The sequence below is a fragment of the Phyllopteryx taeniolatus genome, chromosome 1, assembly GCF_024500385.1.
Source record: "Phyllopteryx taeniolatus isolate TA_2022b chromosome 1, UOR_Ptae_1.2, whole genome shotgun sequence".
Taxonomy (NCBI): domain Eukaryota; kingdom Metazoa; phylum Chordata; class Actinopteri; order Syngnathiformes; family Syngnathidae; genus Phyllopteryx; species Phyllopteryx taeniolatus.
This window is the reverse complement of record NC_084502.1, coordinates 40,212,004-40,233,880: the sequence shown is the minus strand read 5'-3', so window position 1 is coordinate 40,233,880 and position 21,877 is coordinate 40,212,004. Positions and strand designations below refer to the sequence as shown.

The window sequence follows — 21,877 nt, the reverse complement described above, 5'->3', positions numbered from 1 at the left end:
GTACAAGTTTTGGCATCTATTCTTCTACAGAGTGAAAGCCCTACCAATGCCAGCGTCCATGATCTGGAAAGGCAGATAGATAAGCTAACCAAAGTAAGGCAAATTCTTGGGAGACACATTATTATTTTAAGTCTGTCACGTTCTGTGAAGTAATCCTCAACTCATTGGTCATCTACAGCGACAAGCATTCTTCCGTAAAAAGCTGCTTCAGTCGTCTCATTCCATGCGGGCTGTAATGTTGGGCCAGGATCGTTTCAGGCGTAGGTACTTGGCTCTACCTCATCTCGGAGGAGTTCTAGTTGAGGGTCCTGAAGAGCTTCTGAGTGAGTGATGAATACACTAATGTGAAAAGTGACTTTAAATAAATCACTGGTTTGACATTTTTCTTTATTATCCATATGCTTGCGTCACAGCCTCAGGGGATGTTGTTATAGCAGAGGTCCCAGTCACTTTCCTCAAAAAGGAGCCCAAAACAGAGGAGATGCCTGTGGCCACTACTCCATCTCATACTACACCTTCCTCACCTACTCCTGGTCCGTCTCAAACCCAGACATTGTCCCCAGAGGAAGACCCCCTCCCTGGCACCGCGTCCCTAATGAGCAGCCAAAAAGGACGAGGACGGCCTCGAAAGATCAAACCCGAAGTGGAGCTCCACCTCCGCACGGCAAAGATCCGGCGCCAGCGCCGTAGTAGTGTCAGATCAGCGGGAGAAGATGGGCCGGGCTCTCCGGTCACCACATGCACTCAAGATCTCTCGCAGTCTGCTTTCCTGAATTGGCTCAGCCAATCGAGGCATGCAGTACCCAGCGATGCTTATACAGCAGAACCTATAGGGGGCAGTCAACCAGAGGAGAGCGTGAAGGATGAGGTAGAGAATCAGGGCGAGTGTTTTAAACAACCAAGTGACAAAAACTCTCTGAGCGAGCCTCAGGTGCCAAGTACTCCGCCCACACTGTATGATTCACTTATACAGGTTTGATTCTCATTTGACCATAACGTAGTTAACTGCTATTAATGCGTCAGGTTCGCGAAACAATGATTTGTATTTGCAATTTCTCTCAATCCCTCAGTCGGACGTGCTCATGACATCTATTGGCGAAGCGCCTACTGATTTGGATACCCCTGCAGCGCCAGAGGAAGTTCCCGCTACAACACAAACATCTGCCATTCCTGATTGTACACCTCCACTGCCAGGTCCCTTTCCTTCTGCTCAAATGCCTCCTGCATCACGGACTCCGACCACCCGCGCCAGGCCAGGCCGCAGGCGGAGAAGAGGCAGTAGAGGCGGCAGCCCTGCCCGCAGGGGGCCGCGTGGCGCTGCAGCCAAAGGCAGAGGTCGCCCTGCCGCTTCTGCTTTCGATGAGCTTGAGAAGCAGTATTTTATACAGTTGGTGGTTAAACCCATACCAGCATGTAAGCAGGCCATACTTCATATAGAATATTAGTTTAGTGCCACTTCTGTCTTCTGTCACTGCAATATATTAGTGATAATACAATTCAGTCAGTTAATGATGTATTGTGTAATAATTCTTGCAGCAATGGTGCGGGGCTGGTGGTGGATCAAGGATCCAGAAGAGCTGTTTAGCACACTGCAGGCACTCCATCCACGAGGCATCAGAGAAAAGGTGCTTCATAAACACCTGGCCAAACACATGGAGAGTTTAACGGAAATGTGCACTAAAGCCATCAATGGTGAGCATGAATGGAGATGCTTAAAACTCATACTGTTTATTTGATATATTTTAAATCATCTCTCCTGCTAGATCCTGTGTTTAAGATAGAGGAGCAGAAGGAGGGGCTGCTAGAGGCTCTGCAGCAGCCTTGGCAAGTACAGGAAAAAGCAATGGAGACCGACAACAGCGCCCTCCGGTGGGTGGAGGACCTCGAGCAGCGAGTCATTGCTGCTGACCTACATCTTAAGGTGAGCAATCACAACGAGATGATCAACCTTGAAGAAATGCAGACATTAGAATAAAACAAAAGGAACTGCTTTTTTCCTTTCGTCTCCTTAAGGCTCCTCCTCAGAATATAGTCACTGATGTTGAATCTAACACAGAGGCACCAGCTGCAGAGTTTCAGGTAATTAGAAAACCTAATTTCCTTACTTGTACAGCAACACACAAAATATTTGGCTTAACCTCCAAGCACGGTCTCCCCTTTTAAGCCCTACACAATCCCTGAGCGGGACTCCACCCGGGCTGACCTCCAGTACTACGAACATGACGCCGACCCACGTGATGACTGGATCATCCGAACCAAGAAGGAGTGGTCTGGGCTGCCTCGCATCGCTACTCACCCGCTTGACTTGGCCGTGCTACGCCTTGCCAATCTTGAGCGGAACATTGAGAGGCGGTACTTGAAGGAGCCGCTCTGGAACCCAGCTGAGGTGATGCGCCTCGCTCCTCTCACGCCAACACCAGGAGAAGAGCAACCTATGGATGTCATCAGGTAGGAAGGAGAGAATGAGGGCTATTTATTTTTTTTTGGTATGTGTGTAATCCTCACTTATTTTCTGATGCTTTTCTCCTGTTCCAGTCTGGAAAGTGAGATTACCTCCAGGCTCAGAACATGGCGGCAGGCACTAGATCGGTGCCGCAGTGCCCCTCAGCTGTGTCTGTGTTTGCTGCAGTTAGAGAAAGCTATTGCCTGGGAGAGATCTGTGACTAAAGTGGTAAGAAGGTCCACCGACTTTACTCTCAAGGAGGGCTGGGAAATTATTTGATTTTTAATTTGAGTTCATATGTCAGGAAAATTTTCATTAAAATAGATTTTATTTTAGTGACTTTCTTAGTTCAATGGATGTACATGCTGATGTGCGTGCACACAACAACATGGCTGCGAACAGAGAGGAGATGTTGCCAATTTAGCGATTTTATTTAGTGACTTTTCCAATCGCACAAGTGACTATTTTTCAAAAAGCAACTTGTGGAATTTGATTCCCACTAAGAACCAGATAACATAAGTGGAATCATTTTTATATTGTTTTCCATGTAAAAATAAAGGAAGGCAATCACGGAGTAAGTCGCACATGCCCAGCGTGGCCATTCATATGCTACCTTTCAAAAGTTTGAAAGAAAAGCACAGTTTTTTTTTCAATTACGATAAAGTGGTACATGCTGCTCCCTTGCATGCAGACGGTGCGAGTTCAATTACTGCCCAGTGCCCCAATACCCTGGCACGCCCGTTCTGCAGCCCACATAAAAGATGGGTGGGTTGCGTCAGGAAGGGCATCCAGAGTAAGAACCGTGCCAAACAAATCAGACGTTTTAATGACCCCTGATAGGACAAGCCAAAAGTCTCAACAAAAAGAGCCTGCGCATTGCTAATGTGGTGTTAAAAAAAAAAAAAAGTGCTTTTCTTTTAGAAATAATGACAATTCTAAGTGACCCCCACACTTTTGAACGGTAGTGTTTATATACAAATTCATGCTTTCTTGGAAAACAAATTGTCCGGGTGACTGCCAATATTTGCCTCACCTCTACAACTCTACATCACAAAAGATTATGTGAAAGGTGGTTGGGTATTTGTCTGCGACAATAGACACATGGATGAGCCAAACCATGCAGTTTGATGGTGTTAAAGCTACAATACACTTTTTTATATTTTATTTTTGTAAATAAGTCGTTTTCACACACATTGCCCATGTGGTACAACGTTCCAATGAAGTAAAAAATGGTCCGCAATCCGGAGAGGACGAGACGACGTGCGGTCGTGTAAGTAACTTTTAAGTTTGCCAGTTAGCGTTTCGTGCTTGGCTTCAAAGTACTGAGGCTAGTAATTGGCTGAAGTAAGATTTGGACTCTGCCATGCAATCACCATAACATTGTTGATTATGAGATTGCATTTTCCTCCAAACAAAAAAACTAACTCCAAGCCCGTCTTGACGGGCACTTGGGCAGCTCCTTGACTGCAGCTTGCGAGCTACTATCTGCAAGTGTGGTTAACACGGCGCTCCACTGAACGTCATTATCGCCTCCATGTCGGTATCGTGATCACGAAAGGGGGATGAGGATGGGAGCTAACCCATACTAAACCGTCGCTAAGCTATTGTTAAATGTCACGAAGCAAACATAGGAGTAAGTGATTGGTGCCGCAGTACCATCGTCACTGAAGTCTCGCTGCAAACGTGGAGGGTAACCAACTATGAAAAGAATTACCGTTATAAATGTATGTCAAGAGAGAAAATAGAATAGACAGCCACACACAGGATATTCCGAAAACTTGAAATTAATTTAAAAGGTAACGCATGTCAACCAAGAAGATATATTACTGTATAGTTTATTGCATATTTTATCTCAACAATCCCATTTGTTTTGTTTGTTCTTGAATGCTGAGGTTTAAAAAATGTAGTGTTTTGATTTTGACTTTTGAGATGTGCACAAATGTTCTCAAAATTACTTGAGTTAGAAAAAATTGCTCTGCATAAGGACCGTACAACCTGATATTTTTTGTAATGTCATTCTGTAAATTACACTACATTGTTGTAATTTAGCAATTTAATGGCGTTTTGAATAAATCAAAACTGAAATTTAACGTTAGTTTAAAAAATAATGAACGTTAGTTTAAAAAAATAAGCTGTGAATAATTTGTCACTCAAAATGTCTTTATATTTTTATGATATTTTCTTTATTAGCATTGTTGGGAGATTTTTCTGGTGGCGTGAGTTTGTTTTGGCTGAGATGCAAATTTTCCTTACAAAATCAAAATGTTCCTGAGAGGTGATGATAGGGTTGGCGTCTCTGGAGATGACACAATGCTGATTAAGCCCGTCAGCTCCACTTAACATATTGCTGTATTTTTCAGTATTGTATTTTTTATATTGGCCCAGTTGGTGGCGCACCGCAAGTGACGTAGCAGATATGATGGCACGGAAATGAGGCATTTTACAGAGCAGAGCGCGGTTGTAAAAAGATCACTCAACATTGTTGCGTTTCTGTAGCTGAAAATAATCATAAAATAATAATAATATTTGCTGCAAATGGACACCTACCTCTTTTCGTGTACCCTTGGCTGCCAGCTGTGTGGGCGCTACAGTGCGGGTGCGACAGCCAGCACCGCTCTCACCCTTAAGTTTTTATTGCTTTTATTAAGCCTCATCTTATTTCTTTTAACATGTTTAATTCAACTTGCTAGTGACCCAGCGATGTGGTTTGCGAGACCTTTAATCCACTTGATTATAATTTCAAGCGTTGTACTGCTGCTGCCACATCCCCCACCTGTCATGATGTGGAGGAGTTTCTCTCAAACACTGCTTCCTTCAAGGTGGTATTATACCTTATATTGCTATCATAAACCGTTACACTCACATCAATACCACATCACTCAAATTATGTTCAATCGCTCATTTAATATGCTAAAAAAAATAGCTAAATTATGGCACGGTCATTGATTACAGTGGTAGAATTTGTCGCCGGGTGCCATCTGTCCTCACGATCTGTGCTCAGGACGAGCCTCCTACCAGGGAAAAAGCCTTTTGATACTCCACAAAATTACTTCGCAGAAGCAAACGGCTGTGTTACGCCATCATGCCAAACTTGTTTTTTTCCAATGATCCAGACCCATGAGTAATTCAATAAATAAAATGACTAACGACTAACCTCGTGTGTTAGGCAGATATTAATGTTCTTGCAAACTTACCTCCAAGGCCTTCTGTCACAAAGCATTACAATGATCAATTTTAGCAGAACAAGCCTGCTCAACTGTATCAAACAATTACTGTTGTTATCGTCATCTAAAAAAAATGCAGACTTTAAAAATAGACAACTATTACACCGCATGGCTTCTGCAGAACGAGGAAATTGGGGGCGTTTCGCAATACCACTCAGACATTTTGAGCGTTCAAGATAGATTTGTTCTCGTTATTTTCACCACGTTAACTTAATATTGCTTAAAGATAACAGACATCGATTTGTGGAAAAAAATGTAGAATTGAGAATGTTTGGACATTTCTATCCCGACAGCGACCAAAAGTATGAGCTGCAACAATTAATTGATTAATTGACAACTAATCAATTATCAAATTATTCAACAAATATTTTGATAATCAATTTGTCGTTTTGAGACATTGTTTAACCTAAAATTGTCAAAATCTTTGGAAATTCAGCCTCTAAATATTCTCAGATTTCTGTAGTCCTCCATGAAAGCAGTCTGATTATCTTTGTGTTTAATCAAAATAACGCATTTGCTTTTACTTTGGAAAAACAGACCAAACCAGTAACTGAATCATAACATTTCATGTTTGGGCATTTTCTGCACTGTCAATTTCAAAAAAGTGTCGTGTTTTTGAATAAAGAGATAAAAATTAGTTTTTAAAAATCCAATTCATCAATTAATCGGAAACCTAATCGACATTATTAAAATAATTGTTAGTTGCAGCCTAAGCCATATTACCCAGTCCTACTCTCAGCTCTACATGCTTTTCTAACTTTCCACTTTGACTCTTTGCTCCAGACATGCCAGATCTGCAGGAAAGGCGACAACGATGACTGTCTGCTGCTGTGCGATGCCTGTGATTGCGGCTGTCACATGTACTGCCTGAAGCCCAAGATCACCCAGGTGCCCGAGGGAGACTGGTTTTGTCCAACTTGCGTTGTCAAGGTCTGAACCGGACAGAGAAGCAGCTTGAGATCAGCTTTCATTATGCAGTGGTTCTTTCTAAGCAGGTAGTCTCTGTCACTCATCAGCGTGGTTATTTGCCTCTTGTGTTCTCTCAGGAGGAAAGCGTGTCACCGAACTCTAGAAAGCGGACCAGGGTGAAAAAGAAACGATATGAAGAAAACAGCTCGGACGACGATACAACAACACGACGTAGCTCTGGCATGGCGACACGGCATAAGGAGGCGGCAACTGCCGCACTAGTGGCAGCCTCTTCATCCTCACGTCCCTCAGGAGAAGGAGGCCCGGCCAAACGGCGTCGCATGACAACGCGTAACCAGCCGGACCTCACCTTTTGCGAGTGCGTCCTGCCGTCATTATTCAACAGTACTCCTTGGCGAATTGGTGTTAATCCTTTGATTTTCTGCTAGGATCATCCTAATGGAGATGGAGGCTCACGCAGACGCTTGGCCGTTCCTTGAGCCTGTTAATCCCCGCCTGGTGCCGGGTTACCGCCGCATTATCAAGAACCCCATGGACTTCCTTACCATGAGAGAGAGGCTGCTGCAGGGAGGGTAAGGGCGCCACACACTGAGCGATGTGAATGAACGCGACATGACTGGACATTCGTAAACAAATTAGTCGGCGACTGACCTTTTAATGCCTAGCGACTCAGTGCAACAGAAAAAAGTGTAAACCCTGGTTTTATCGGGAAACAATGTTTGAATATTACTTATTGACACAAAACATGGCACGATTGTCAAGGAAAAAGCAGATTTCTCTGGCTGCTGTAGCTATATTACAATAACAAGGGGTAATGGGTGATCTTAATGAAGAATGTAAGAATGTTAAGAGGCTGTTTGACTCATTGCCCAATCATTTTGGCAACAGACACTCTCCATTGCTTTTTAGCAATAGGTACAGATGAAATTATAAATACATTTAAGTATTATTGTAAAGTACAGTATTTCTTCGCTGTTATACCTCCAAATATGAAATTTCACTTTTTTTTCACAAATCAATACTATTGGTCTGTCCCCATTTTGTCTGTTATTTTTAGGCAGTACTAACAAGTTTGAAGTGGTGAAAATAGCTTGAGAACAGTTTTTCTCTTGAACGCGCAAGATGTCTGGGAAGTGTTATTTAAAAAAAAAAAAAAAAAAAAAAAAAAAACGCTATTTTGAGTGAAAATAGTAAGGCCATGGCCCGCAGTCGGAAAAGGCTGGAGTGCCCTCTCTGGGTCAGGGAGGAAATCCTGACCCAAGTATGAGAGTTCAAGTATCTCATGGTCTTGTTCACGAGTGATGGAAGAATGGAACGGGAGGTCAACAGGCGGATCGGTCCAGCGACTGCAGTGATGCGGACTCTGTATCGGTCTATTGTGATGAAGTAGCTGAGCAGAAAAGCAAAGCTCTTGATTTACCGGTCGATCTACGTTCTTACCCTCAGCTTTGACCTATGGTCACGAGCTGTGGGTCGTGACTGAAAGAACAAGATTGCGGATAGTAGCGCCCGAAATGAGTTTCCTCCGCAGGGTGTCTGGGCTCTCCTTTAGAGATGGGTTGAGAAGCTTGGTCATCTGGGAGGGGCTCGGAGTCGAGTCGCTACTCCTCCTGGCATCAAGAGGAGCCAGATGAGGTGGCTCGGACATCTAGTTAAGATGCCTCCCGGGTGGCTCCCTGGTGAGGTGTTCAGGGCATTTCCCACTGAGAGGAGGCCTCGGAGATGACCCAGGACACGCTGGATATACTACGTCTCTCAGCTGGCCTGGGAACGCCTCAAGATACCCCACGGAAGAGCTGAAGGAATTAGCTGGGGAGAGTGAAGTCAGGGCTTCCGTGCTCAAGCTGCTACCCCAGCGACCTGACCTCGGCGAAGCGGCGGAAAACGGATGGATGGCTAGTAAGGTTAGATACCTTTGAGCAGGCTTGTTATAATCGTTGTAATGCTTCGTTTGCAGAAGGAAAATCATGAGCCAAGGAGGTAAGTCTGCGTGCAGATTTGTAGCTGCCTGATACATTGGGTTAGTCAGCTCATTGTTTTATTTATTACATCAGTCATGGCTCTAAGACCTTTGAAAAAGAGTTTGGGAAGTTGACGCAACACATGCGTTTGATTTCGAGAAGCATTAAAGGCTTTTTGTCCGGTTTTGTACGGCCTGGCATGAATGCACACAGATGTGGACGGCTGGCACTGGCGACATTGCATGCCATTTTAATCAGACTTTAAAATTTTGTAAACATGAGCGATTGAACATAATTTTTGGGTGCCGTGGTGTTTGTGTCTGTGTGTGCATTCATTTCATTCATTCATTTATCGCTTATCCTCACTAGGGTTGCGGGCGTGCTGCAGCCTATCCCAGCTATCTTCAGGCGAGAGCCTGGGCACACCCTGAGCTGGTCGCCAGCCAATCGCAGGGCACACATAAACAAACAACCATCTGTACTCACATTCATACCTACGGACAGTTTAGAGTCTCCAATTTACCTACCGTGCATGTTTTTGGGATGTGCGAGGAAACCGGCGTACCCGGAGGAAACCCACGCAGTCACGGGGAGAAACACGCAGGCACGGGGAGAACATGCAAACTCCACACAGGCGAGGTCTGATTTTAACCCAGGTCCTCAGAACTGTGAGGTGGATGTGCTAACCAGTCCCCCCCCCCCCCCCTGTGCCGCCTGTGTGTGTATATGATAGCAATATAAGGTATAATAGCAACTTGAAGTGGTGCTTGGGAACTCATATTTAAAAGGGAAAAAATAAATAAATACATTATTGAAATATAATGGCTATTATGGAGGTGCGAGGATTATGTCCTGAGCGATATATATTTTATACTGCATTGGTATGGCTTGGCGACGGCCGGCTAAATATCGGGAACAATTGTTTTGAAATAACATGTAAAACAACATGACATTTTTGATTGGCCTGGCCGTTTGTATGTGAGACGGCGTTCACCAGGGATTCAAATTTCAAATCGCAGCAAAACTAGTTGCCGATCGTCGGCCAGTCATGAAAACTAGTTGCAGACAACCGCACACTGGTGGCTGAAGGCTAGCAGTGTTTGGGTCTTCATTTACAATGTCACCCTTATCTCAATCACGTCTGTGTCCCAGGTACTGCAGCTGTGAGGAGTTTGCAGCGGATGCTCAGCTAGTCTTCAACAACTGTGAGCTGTTCAATGAGGACACGTCTGAGGTGGGGATGGCGGGACACTCCATGAGGCGCTTCTTTGAGAGCCGCTGGGCAGAGTTCTACTCAAACAAGGATAAATAGAACCCTACAAAATTCCTACCAGTGGTGGAACTGATGACTGTTGGTGCTTTCACCAATCCTGCAAGCGGTGTTACTGCTTAGACTGTCTGGAGGTTTCTCCAGCTGTGTGTATTTCTCATGTATAGGTATCTCTTGTGTAGAATTGGGTATTTTTCCTCTGTTTTTTTCCACCAGGCTTGTCTTAAAGCCTGCAACTGAACTGACTTGAACTTCATTCCCAAGCACCCTCACTTCCCTTTTCATTGGTTCTCACCGCATCTTCTCTGTGTGTGCTCCTGCCACGCCCTTTCACAAGTCCCAAGTCTGGACAAGGCTTTGCGTCAACCTCTCCTCTGGCTCTGGGGCAGGGACTGTCTTTTTGGACTATTTGGCTCTCCCATTTTGATTGTGTTTTTGCAGCTGAGCGACTGCGTGTTGGACCTGCTTAGTAACCCACAGAAAGAGCTAGGCCATTTCTTTCATGTTCAAATGAATTGTTATGTGGTCTTATGCCTAGAAGTTTTTTTGCTCTATTTTTATTATATATTCTATATATAAATATATATGAAGATGACAATAGCTGGGATTATTTAATAGCAATAGCTTGTAGTGAATGTGTACAAAGGACCTCATAGACTTGTCTAGACAATTTTATGAAAACGGCCAGTTAAACTAAAAGAAACCATGAGTAGAATTTGTGTAACCTCCACTTAGCCACGCACGCACACACACATTCACACACTGCTGCTGTGTGAAAGACACTGGAGGACTTTTGATGTTGGTCAGTCCATGTGAATTTCACTGTCGAGTTAAGCAGCGGGTTGTACACGGATTGTATATAACTGTGCTCCTTGCACTAGTGTCTTCTTCGTTTAAGAATCTGTTGTAGAGGCAACCAACACTGAACGCTTGCTCAAATGTTGAGAGAGAGATGTGCGTGTAAAATACGCATGTTGTAAAAGAGTTGAGTATTTGTCTGAAAAGTTGCAAATGTCTAAGGTTGGTCATCTTAATATTGTACAGAGTAGAATTGCAGAAAAGCTCAGAAGCACTGGCTACATTCCCGCCCGGTTACATTCCTAGGTGTTTGCATCACTATGTGCTGTTCATGGGCCAGCGTATGGTGGGGCGCACACTCTGCTTGTGATGTGATTGCGGCAGGACCACACCGCAGTCCAGCTCTTATTTAAACTTTCTTACACTGACCTCAGATCAGCTCATAGAAAATATACATTATTCCTACAAAAATACAAAAAGATGAGAAAACCAAATGTGGTGTTACGTGACTTTTTAATAATGTACAGTTTTGGTGACCTGAAATTCTGTTCCTTTATATTTTTAGGACCAATTCATTTTTAACAGGATGTATTACGAGACTCTGTTGTATTAAGGTGATGTAACACGTGTGCATCTGTAGAATGTACTGTGAGTTGAATAAAAAAAAAAAAAAAAAAAACGTCTTGTAGTAGGTTTGGCTTTGTCTTCCAAATCTTGCCATCCTCTTTCCAGTGCGTGCTGGGATAGATCCACCATCACCTTCATTCATTGTCTTCAAAAAGCAAGTACTAGTAGTAGTACTAGGCACAGCAGGTGCCTTTTGTACACAATATTTACACATTGTGTCAACATTTTAAACTAAATATCTCTCAATATTTTTTTATTGAACCAGTTTATAAAATTTCCCCAATTTTCAGAGATTTTATTTATCAAAGCAATTTTTCGCGGCAATAATGGCTGTGTGTATATACGTGTATATGTATATATATATATATGTGTGTATATATATATATATATATATACACATATATATACGTATGTATATGTGTGTATGTATATGTGTGTATATATATGTGTATGTATATGTGTCTGTCATTGCCAACGTGAGCATTGAAGTCCCCCAGCAGGACGATGGAGTCCCCAGCGGGAGCGCTCTCCAGCACCCCCTCCAAGGACTCCAAAAAGGGTGGGTACTCTGAACTGCTGTTTGGTGCATAGGCACAAACAACAGTCAGGACCCGTCCCCCCACCCGAAGGCGGAGGGAGGCTACCCTCTCATCCACCGGGGTGAACCCCAACATACAGGCTCCCAGCCAGGGGGCAATAAGTATACCCACACCTGCTCGGCGCCTCTCACCGTGGGCAACTCCAGAGTGGAAGAGACTCCAACCCCTCTCGAGAGGGCTGGTACCAGAGCCCAAGCTGTGCGTGGAGGCTAGTCCGGCTATATCTAGTCGGAACTTCTCGACCTCACACACCAGCTCGGGCTCCTTCCCTGCCAATCCATTAATTGTACTCGTCATAGGGGTTTTTGGAGCCGTGCTTTGTCTGGTCCCTCACCTAGGACCTGTTTGCCATGGGTGACCCTGCCAGGGGCATAAAGCCCCAGACAACTTAGCTCCTCGGATCATTGGGACACACAAACCCCTCTACCACGATAAGGTGACGGCTCAAGGAGGGGCCTTACTGTACCTTATCAATAAAAATAAAAAAAAAACAGGAAAAATGGGCGTGTTCTGAAACTTTTGACTGGTCAAAAGGCAGTCTCCAGTCTTTGTCTTCTGGGAATATATGATTGTCCTGCTCAAATTGCCTGTAGGTGTGAATCTGAGTGCGAATGGTTGTTTGTTTATATGTGCCCTGCGGTTGGCTGGCGACCGGTTCAGGGTGTACCCCGCCTCTTGCCCGAAGATAACTGAAATAGGCTCCAGCACGCCCGCGACCCTAGTGAGGATAAGTGGTACGGAAAATGGATGGTTTACAACTGCACGTTGCTTGGACGATAATTTGGAAAATGCATGACAGATGCGTTAATGATATGAATTTCTGATACTTCATTCTTTTTCAAAACCTCTATTTGTTCTCAAATGTGCAGTCTTAAAACAATTGTGATGTAGATGCGGTGAAGTGTTTGCGGTGCTGTGCACCTCAATGGAGAGTCCTGTCTGAGGCACATGCTCCTCGGGAGGGGTTGCCATCACTGCCAGCTGCTCTGCACTCAAGTGGGACAACCTCTCACCTTGATGGTCTTTCCCCACATGCACAAATACAAACAAATGCCCCAAAATGAACACTATGATAAAATATTTCTTTCTACATCACTCCCTCAAATTCCCTAGCTGGCACTTTGTGTGTGGGCGAAATTGTGTCAGCGTCAGCACTCTGGGCGGAGGGGGGTCGAAAACTCCCCACGCCAGCGGGTTCCAGTGTGACAACCCCCGCCTCACTGCTGCGCCCGCTCCACACATTTGGATTTAGTCCCACAAAAGGAGGGATAACAGTTTAACAGTTGCCATCATAAGAAGGGGCTAATCCACCTCATAATGGGCCACCCCCCCCACCTCTAACCAGTTCATTCTGGACCCAGTCTATCAGATTGAGGGCCCCTGACACCCGGAAGGTCCAAATCCAAACACCCTGTGTTGTGAAGGCACAAACAGAGGGTCCTACACAGCTTGCTATGTTGTGAGATTAATGGCATTTAAGTGAGGCTGAGAGGCTGCCGTTTGTAGCCACAACAGAATGTTTGTTTCCTTTTCAACTGAAATAAGGTGTGTTTGTTTGATATTAATGATGACAAAAAAATAAGAAAGGGTCCCCAGATGCGGCAGCACAATAGGCACCATGGCAACAGCATCATGAAAGCGTTCATCTCCATGGAGATCAGAGACACGCTGCACAAGTAGGCTAATTTGTAGAAATGATGATGGATGCTGTGAAGGGGTTGTGAGTCAAAACAGTCATTTATGTGCACTTTTTGTATTGCTCTTCTTGAATGCCTTATTGTGTGTAACATGTCCATATCCAGATGCTGTATAAACATACCTGAATAATGAGGGAACAGGATGATTATTATTATATTTCTCTTTCTGAAAAAGTATGTGAGCCCTTTGGAATTTCATCCATTTCTGAATAAACTGGTGTTACAATGTGGTCTGATCTTCATCTTAATCACAAGAATATATAGATTCTGCTTAAACTAATACCACACAAGCAATTACATGTTTTCATATTTCTATCAAAAATAACAAACATTCAAGAGCGTGCAAAATCCTCTCGGACCCTCCACATCCCGCTCACCGGCTCTTCCAGCTCCTTCCCTCAGGTAGGCGCTAGTGATCAATGCAAACTAGAACTAGCAGACATTCCAACAGCTTCTTCCCTCTTGCAATCAACTTCTTAAACAGCTAACCTACAATTCCATTACAACATGCTGGCATTTTTTTGACTTGAGTTCATTGTCACATTTCTGTGGGGCCAATTATATATTACTCGTGCATTCACTGTAGTCGTCTCGCCACGCTGCACTATTTGCATATCTGTTGTTGACCAATACTGGCCACTCATGCCCGAGTAGCATCTGCTCCATTTGCACACTGACTGAGGAGTATCTGCAACATTTGCACAATCAACATTGTCCCAGACTATCGTACTACTCGCTTGAACTCTCGGCGCCCTTTGCACAATGGTCATTGCACCGGACTATTGCAATATTAGTCATTCGAACTGCTCTAAGTGCTAGAGGACTCTGCATCTTTTTGCAAAATTGTCAAAAAAAAAAAAAAAAAATGTAGCGGCATTACCAGATAACTAGCAACCCTTTATTGCTCAGTGACTGTTTTTTTTTTGTCAATGTCTTTATGTCTCAAAAGTGTTCTCTGTCAATTGTTCTCTGTTGTCGTACTAGAGCGGCTCCAACTACCGGGGACAAATTCCTTGTGTGTTTTTTCGACATACTTGGCAAATAAAGATGATTCTGATTCTGATTCTGAGGACAGGGAGGAGAAATCATGTGAACCTCGAGGCTATGGATTCTTCAAGAGGTAATCAGAGTCAGATGTGAACCAAGTTGGAGGTGTGACTTAAAGCTGCTCTGACCACGAGAACACACACCATTTTAGGATTGCCTCTTGTCTATGCGCACACAATATATCTTTTTAAACTTGAAAAAATTAGGCTGTCGATCAGTGGACAATCAGGAAAGTTCAGTAAGATTTGGAACCAGTTTTTTGTCCTAATTAATGACATGCAATTTATTTGAACATCAGACTGAGCTGCTGATTGTGTAACTTACCATGACAGTATATAATGAGGTCACTTATTAAGGTATTTTATTACTTTAATTTTTCCTTTTTAAACAGGAGGTGTACTTGTGTCTCATCATTACCACTTTTATTTACCGGGGAAGTGTACCAACAAGGGGAGGGGTTATTTGTCTATTTTGTTAAACAGTTGTAGTGTATATTAATAATTTGTATGCCGCATAAAACCAATAAAAAGATGGTCAAAAAAAAGAATTGTCTTTTTGCAAGAAGCATTGCCAGATGCAGAAACAATGCCTCGCTCAAACGAGCTCTCAGAAGACCTACGATTAAGAATATTTGAATATTTGTATAAACTTGGAAAACTCTAAAACTCTTGCTGTTCATTAGTTCACGGTTAGACAAATTGTCTTTTCCGTAAATGGGGAAAGTTCAGCACTGTTGCTTCTCTTCCAAGGAGCGACCGTCCTGTAAAGATGACTGCAAGAGCACAGTGCAGAATGCTCAATGAGGTAAAAAAGAACCCTAGGACGTCAGGTGGACAGGATCTGGCCTACTTTACTTTTAGTGTCCCAAAAGTCAGGCTTGTTGTGTGTGCAGTGGTCAAAAGTGTGCAATTTGGGCATGCATGAATTAGTTTTATGCACTAGAGCTTTGACAAATGCATTGTTTATTATTGGGATGAATCTATAATCATTTGCTATTAAAAGTGCCTTTATCACTTTTTGTGTTCTACAGTGGCTCCTCGAGTTGGAATCAGGCACACTGTGTACAAGCCTCTGAAGTGGCCACAATCACTTCACTTTCCAGACAAGTGAAACGCTCCTTGAAGATGTGATAAATTGCTCAAGGTCACCGACGCCATGTGGGGGGAATCTGCTGGAGGAGGAGTATTCAGGGCTTTTGCAAACAAATGCACACTCACACACTTTAATGGCCATGATGACTAATGTGCGCATACACACTTTACAGATTGAGGTTTACGATAAGGAGCGAGGTGAAGGTGGGTGGAGTGTGGGAGGAGGCTGGGCTCATCAGAGGACATCTCCGATTCGAACAAGGGATGGAGCGGTGTCCCTGAACGCCTCACCACCTGACAGACGGACGGGTGCCACCGAAGGACGGAGCGACCTCCTGACCGCAGCTGTTGAGACACTCTGTGAGTGTAAAATGACGTGGCATGAGGTGAGCATCTTCTGTTATTGTCTTGCAGTTGAACTTTCCTTTGTGTGTGTGTGGAAAACGTGGTTATTTGGAATCATGTACTTTTCATTTCTAATTGATTTCTGAGCTAAATACGAGCAGGGTTGCAAAATTACTGGAATTGTTAACGCTGGAAACTTTCCATGGGAATTTAACATAAAGAACAGGAATAAACCAGGAATTTACAAAACTGAATGTTGTCTCTGAATAGTGCACTTGCTGTCAATTGAGTTGAGGAATATAGACTTTAAAATATTCCTGGCTAAAACAACCCGATTTCTTGGAATAATAGTGTTACTTTGACTTTGGCTGAGTAGTTTTTCGAACTATGTGCAAGTAACAGACGATCCGTGTGCCTTCATGTGCATCCTCTTTGACCTTGAAGCTCAGTTTTCACAAAGACTGCTTTGTGTCCTCGCTCCGAGGAGCTACGCAGCCGTCAGTTCTGGCGAGCCATGATGGCGGAGCTGATCGGCACGCTGGTGCTGGTGAGCGCTGTGCTGGGTGCTTCTGTACCGGGCCCTGGCGAGGCCCCCGGGGGGCCTTTGTACCCGGCGGTGGCAGTCGGTGCGGTGATTGTCGCACTGGGACACTGTTTTGGGGAAATAAGCGGCGCACAGGTATCACGGTCGTGGGGTTGTTGACTTTTTTCTTTTTCTTTCACAGTTAAACATCATTTGAACCCATGAATGTAAAGGTGTTTGTGTGTGTGTTTCCTGCTCAGGTCAACCCTGCAGTTACTTTGTCCCTGCTGGCCACGAGGAGGCTAGATGCCCTGAGGGCTCTCGTTTATATCACCGCCCAGTGTTTGGGGGCTTCGTTGGGGGCCGGGGCCCTGTACTTGGCTTTGCCTCTCAAAAGCACAGCAGACTACTTCGTCAACAGGGTTTGTTCTTACAAAATGAATGTGAATGCCCCTCTGCCTCTCTTTTATGTAACAATTTAACATTCCTAACTGTCAAGTGCAAAGAAAATCAATAATCCATTGTAAAGTAAGACTGAAGGAAAATCACTTTTGATGACGCAGATGTCTCAGTCATCGTGAAGTTTAACATTCCAAAAAATAAGTTTATGGCTGCACAGAAAAACTGGACAAACAGCAATGTATTTAGTCACCCTTAACTTTGAGGACGTGTGAAGGACGCGGTGTGCCTGTGAGGTGAGTCTCTGCACGTACGTTACCTTTTTTTACTTGTAGTCATTCCCTCAAAACAGGAAAGAATTAAAAAGCAGAACACACTTGTGGTATTCCTCTTCGAGCTGCTCACTGAGCTGAAGATTTGTTGACATATTTTCCCTTGTTGAATCTGTACGACTTCCGGGGCATTCGAAGAGTTTCGCTATATAAACTGACGCTGCTCGTCTTCCTTTCTCTTGGCTCTTTGCCTTGCCCCTCAGGTGCCCATTGAGTTGAACGCAGTGCAGGCCATTGGCATCGAGGTCTTATGCACCTTCCAGTTGGTTTTCACTGTTTTCTCAGTTGAGGCCCAACGACGGAGGGAAAGCCCAGAACCAGGAAATCTGGCTATTGGACTGGCACACACTGCTGGAGTGTTGATAGGGGTGAGAAGCAGCTTGGTGTTGTTTTAAATTGTGGTTTTCTGTGTGTGTGTGTGTCTGGGAATACTGCTTTATAATATACATTGTTAAATATAAGTATACAATATATAACAATTTATAATAAATATATATATATGTCTACGTAGTCCTATATATATGAAAAATAATGCTGTAATACGTTCTCAAAATTGGACACACACGCTTGTCATCTTTCACAGTTTTTGCAACATAATACCAGACCCAACTAGTGCCGCACCAGTGGACCAGTGGTTAGCACATTTGCCTCACAATTATGAGGTGCAGAGTTTGAATCTCGGCTCCAGCCTTCCTGCGTGGAGTTTACGTGGGTTTTCTCTAAGTACACCGGCTTCCTCATACTCTCCAAAAACATTCATGTTAGGCTAAATGGATACTTGGCCGCTCCCCGTCCTTGCGTGTGTTTTTTCTTCTCTGGCTACTCCGGCTTCCACCCACAGTTCAAAAACATACATGTTAGGGTTATTGACTCTACAGTACGTTGTGTATAGATGCTCCTATGAGTGTGAATGTTTGTTTGTCTGTTTGCGACCTGCAATTGGCTGGCAACCAGTCCAGGGTCAGCTGGGATAGGCTCCAGCTCATCTATGTGGACAAGCGCTATAGAAAATTGATGGAGGGATGAACTTTGACTCAGCACATTTTGACAGCTTACATGTTGCTCCCCGGGCAGGCTCGGTTCTCCGGTGCCAGTATGAACCCTGCGCGCTCTCTGGGTCCGGCCATCATCACGGGATTTTGGGAAAACCATTGGGTGAGGACTAATGTGTTGTGGTATTGTACTAAGATCATGTGATGTACGTTCACTGAAAACAACAGAAGGCGCAGCAAGCACTAATACGAGCGCTGCTTTTTATGGTTGTGTAGCTGCATCACACTAACAAAGAGTTTCCGCCTTGTTGTCCACCACTGCAAACTACAATGGTCAGAATAGGACCAACATTTTTGAAAAATCCTTTATTTGATCATTTTCATTCTGTTTTCAAGAACAGACAATCAGCTGTAATTCGATTTGTCCAGCTCAACCATCACTGATACACTTTTTGATATTTTTTTAATTTGTCATATTATGTACTGTATTTTGCTGTTTGGCGCAGTCCTGTAAATTAAAGAAAGTACAATTTTATTAGACGACAAATGTAATATTAGTATTTTTCCAATTAAAGTAACAGTGTTGCAGATCAGATTAATGTTAGAATTTTCACTCATGAATACATGCTAGATGTTAGCGGACATGATAACTGCTCAACAAACTTAGCTTTATAATAAAAGAGAAAATCATGGATGTTATTGTCTTTTTAATTGTTTGAGTGACACACTCAATTATGGCTTAAAACATTACCCCGCGAAAAAAAATCTAAAAATAGAAGAAATATTATGTCTACCAATGGTCAGAGCAAGTAGTTTGAGTCATGTAGCTCACTTTTTCCGCCCTAGAGATGGATAAAAGGATTTAGTAAGGGTTGTGTATATTCAGAGACACAATTTTGAAGCACAATCATTACTATTTAAAATATGTCTGTAAAAAAAAAACGGAATGCTTTAACAATTCAAAGGAAGACATCAACAAAACTGTACCAAAAAAAGCCGATTTAAAGCTTTTTTTTATCTGTTATATTTGATATGGACGGTGGTTAGAGGAAAAAAGCCATTTAAGGGTGTGCTCAAGAGCTATTTGGTGTTTTAATTGATATTTAAGAATCATTTTTAATACACGGAATGCTTTGTGGATGGATTATTTGATATTTGATTGGGAAGGGGGGGGCAGTAAATGTCCTCCAATTCTGGAATGACCCACAACCAAATAATATCTCTACTGCACGGACAGTCAAAACAAAGCGTGGTTATCTTTGTCATTGATGCAGTTGTATTGTACAGGTGTACCTAATAAAGCGGTCGGCGTCCACTCTCGTCCACCTGCAGGTGTACTGGATCGGACCGGTCATCGGGGCAGTACTGGCCGGTGTGTCCCACGAGTTCTTCTTTGCACAGAGCGCCTCCCGCCAGAAGCTGGTGGCGTGTCTAACGTGCAAGGACATCGAGATCGTGGAGACGACCAGCATGACCGGCTCGTCCCTGTCCACGGTCACTCAGCACGCCGCCAGAGCCAAACAGGCCCACAAACAAGACACCAACTGAGGGCGCTAAGTGGGAATACGCAAATAAGTGTAGAAGGGCTGAATGCCTTTCCTCTTGTTTGCAAAGACGGAGACAACATTGGGATGTTTTCTACAGTCACTTTCACATTTGCACATCATTAGACTACACAATGCAGGCTCATCGAAACCCTCCTGCAAACCCAACCCCACGATCGTTGTTGTTGTTGTGTTGCATACTGAGGCCAGTAAGGCTTTGAAATGCTAAAAAGCTTCACTGCCTATTAGTGTTTCTTTCTTCTCCTCGGCCTTTTGTTCACAATCAAACAGATCTTAGCACATTAATAGCTACATGGGGGGCTGGAGGGCTGGAAACACATTCAGTGGCTGTACGCTTTGTTATTAGAAATGTATATTTTGAGTTTGCCCATGTAAAGCAGAACTACATGGTGTTGTAAAAAATTGGATCATTTGAAATATGAATATCTGAGTAACTACGTGTTCTAGGCAACCAAAATGAAATCAACTTCATGTTGAATAATCAGGTGTTCCTGTACATCGATGTTACCGGTGTGTTGCAAACCCTCTGTATTTACAGTACATTCATTCATCCGCTGATTGTAGATTTTGACAGTGATCTGTGTGTGTGTTTTGCTCCACCGAGATTCTGCCATAATCCGTCCATCCATTTTCTGTACCGCTTTTCCTGTTACTGTGAAAAAGAACTCGAGATTTTTAAAAGAAAAAATCATAGTAATTGAAGGCAACACACACACACACAGACACAAAAGCAGCAAGGTGGATGCAGTTGTGAAACTCAGAGTTTAGCGACATCTATGGACACCAGACACCAGACATGAACTTTTATTGTTTATTATGATTTTCAGCATTGAACGACAGTTACATTTACATGTCGATTGTACAAATTCTCCTATTCTTTCCTTATAGCGCTTGTCCTCATTAGGGTGACAGGTGGGCTTGCACCTATCCCAGCTGACTTTGGGCAAGAGGTCGGGTATACCCTGGACTGGTCGCCAGTCAACAGTGGTAAGAAGAACAAAGTATAAATGTTGTTTTGACTGTACTTAAGTAGATTTTACTTGGCTATTTACTAGGGGTGGGACGATTAAAATAATAATCTAATTAGGCTTTGTAATTAATTAATCTTGATTAATCACATTTTGATCGTATCACAATAGTTGTCCTAAAAAGCAACATGATTTAATTTAAATGGATTGAGTGAACAATTCAAGCAAATAATTGACAGAGACAGCAATATTGTTAACTCTGGAAAAACGCATTTCATTGCTTTTCAACATAAAACAAAAGTTGGAGCACATGTAGGAGGGTTGAAGAGCATCAGTGGAATGAAAACTCCTTTTTGCAAATTTGCACAAAACCAAGCTTATCAAGGCTTCCATGGGGTAGTTGTTTTTTTTAAATGACATTTAAAATTCGTTTCATCCAATTCCTCCATTTTGGTAACCGAGCTCCGATGTGTGCATCTATGTAAACAGACAAGAGGTTCTACGTTGTTTGGAACACAAAATGCGATTAAAATGTGTTATTTTTTTTCAACTAATCATTTTGTTTGTTTGTCATTAATTAATCGTGATTAATGAGTTAAAGTCCCACCCCAAGTCAAAATAGGCTTGTTATTTTTTTCAACCTTGGCGGATAACGACACTAACATCAAAAAGGCGTAAGCAGTGAGAGGGAAAGCCAACATTGAGTGAGATCTTGGGAACTTATAAAGTTGAAGAAACTTGGGAAGCAAAACTTCATGAAGGTACGTGAACCAGGGAGCATTAATAACAAGGATGCAACAGATTTGGAGAAGAAAGATATTCCCCATCCATAGGCATACAAAAGATAATTTTTTGATGTTGTCGTCAAGAAGAAAAACCATCAGCTTCTCTGTCTAATCATTTTTCAGTTTTGAATATTAACGAATTTAGCATTTTTGTTATAGAGTTTTGCTCTACTCATGCAGGACTTGTTCTGCTGTCAGTTCAGCCCTGACTATCCAATCACAATTAAGCAGCCTGTAGCTGTGTTTGAGTTTGTTTTCCCGTTTCACCTGCTATAACGCAC

General features: G+C 43.2%; 2 protein-coding genes across 9 annotated transcripts in view; both read left to right on the top strand.

Moving 5' to 3' along the window:
* The window catches only part of baz2a (bromodomain adjacent to zinc finger domain, 2A), a 31,468-nt gene extending 20,162 nt beyond the window's left edge, over nucleotides 1–11,306 (top strand). For 6 of the 7 annotated variants that reach the window (XM_061795193.1, XM_061795174.1, XM_061795204.1 and 3 more), the window contains 13 exons: nucleotides 31–93; nucleotides 179–323; nucleotides 414–973; nucleotides 1,071–1,413; nucleotides 1,537–1,692; nucleotides 1,764–1,921; nucleotides 2,014–2,079; nucleotides 2,165–2,448; nucleotides 2,536–2,671; nucleotides 6,451–6,597; nucleotides 6,714–6,955; nucleotides 7,026–7,169; nucleotides 9,711–11,306. In XM_061795193.1, the coding sequence (XP_061651177.1) occupies nucleotides 31–93; nucleotides 179–323; nucleotides 414–973; nucleotides 1,071–1,413; nucleotides 1,537–1,692; nucleotides 1,764–1,921; nucleotides 2,014–2,079; nucleotides 2,165–2,448; nucleotides 2,536–2,671; nucleotides 6,451–6,597; nucleotides 6,714–6,955; nucleotides 7,026–7,169; nucleotides 9,711–9,870 (2,604 nt within the window). In that variant the 3' untranslated portion in view covers nucleotides 9,871–11,306. The remainder of the gene's footprint in view (nucleotides 1–30; nucleotides 94–178; nucleotides 324–413; nucleotides 974–1,070; nucleotides 1,414–1,536; nucleotides 1,693–1,763; nucleotides 1,922–2,013; nucleotides 2,080–2,164; nucleotides 2,449–2,535; nucleotides 2,672–6,450; nucleotides 6,598–6,713; nucleotides 6,956–7,025; nucleotides 7,170–9,710) is intronic. The other variant, XM_061795235.1, reaches the window with a different exon arrangement.
* Nucleotides 11,307–15,846: 4,540 nt separating this feature from the next.
* Nucleotides 15,847–21,877, top strand: LOC133487933 (aquaporin AQPAe.a). 2 transcript variants are annotated; one of them, XM_061795258.1, is made up of 6 exons: nucleotides 15,847–16,073; nucleotides 16,517–16,711; nucleotides 16,816–16,977; nucleotides 17,490–17,654; nucleotides 18,361–18,441; nucleotides 19,611–21,877. In XM_061795258.1, exons 1-6 carry the CDS (start codon nucleotides 16,059–16,061, stop codon nucleotides 19,824–19,826), a joined length of 834 nt encoding a protein of 277 aa, XP_061651242.1. In that variant the 5' UTR covers nucleotides 15,847–16,058; the 3' UTR covers nucleotides 19,827–21,877. The 2 variants fall into 2 exon arrangements, with proteins under 2 accessions (XP_061651242.1, XP_061651232.1); XM_061795248.1 differs by having other exon boundaries at nucleotides 15,932–16,073; nucleotides 16,520–16,711.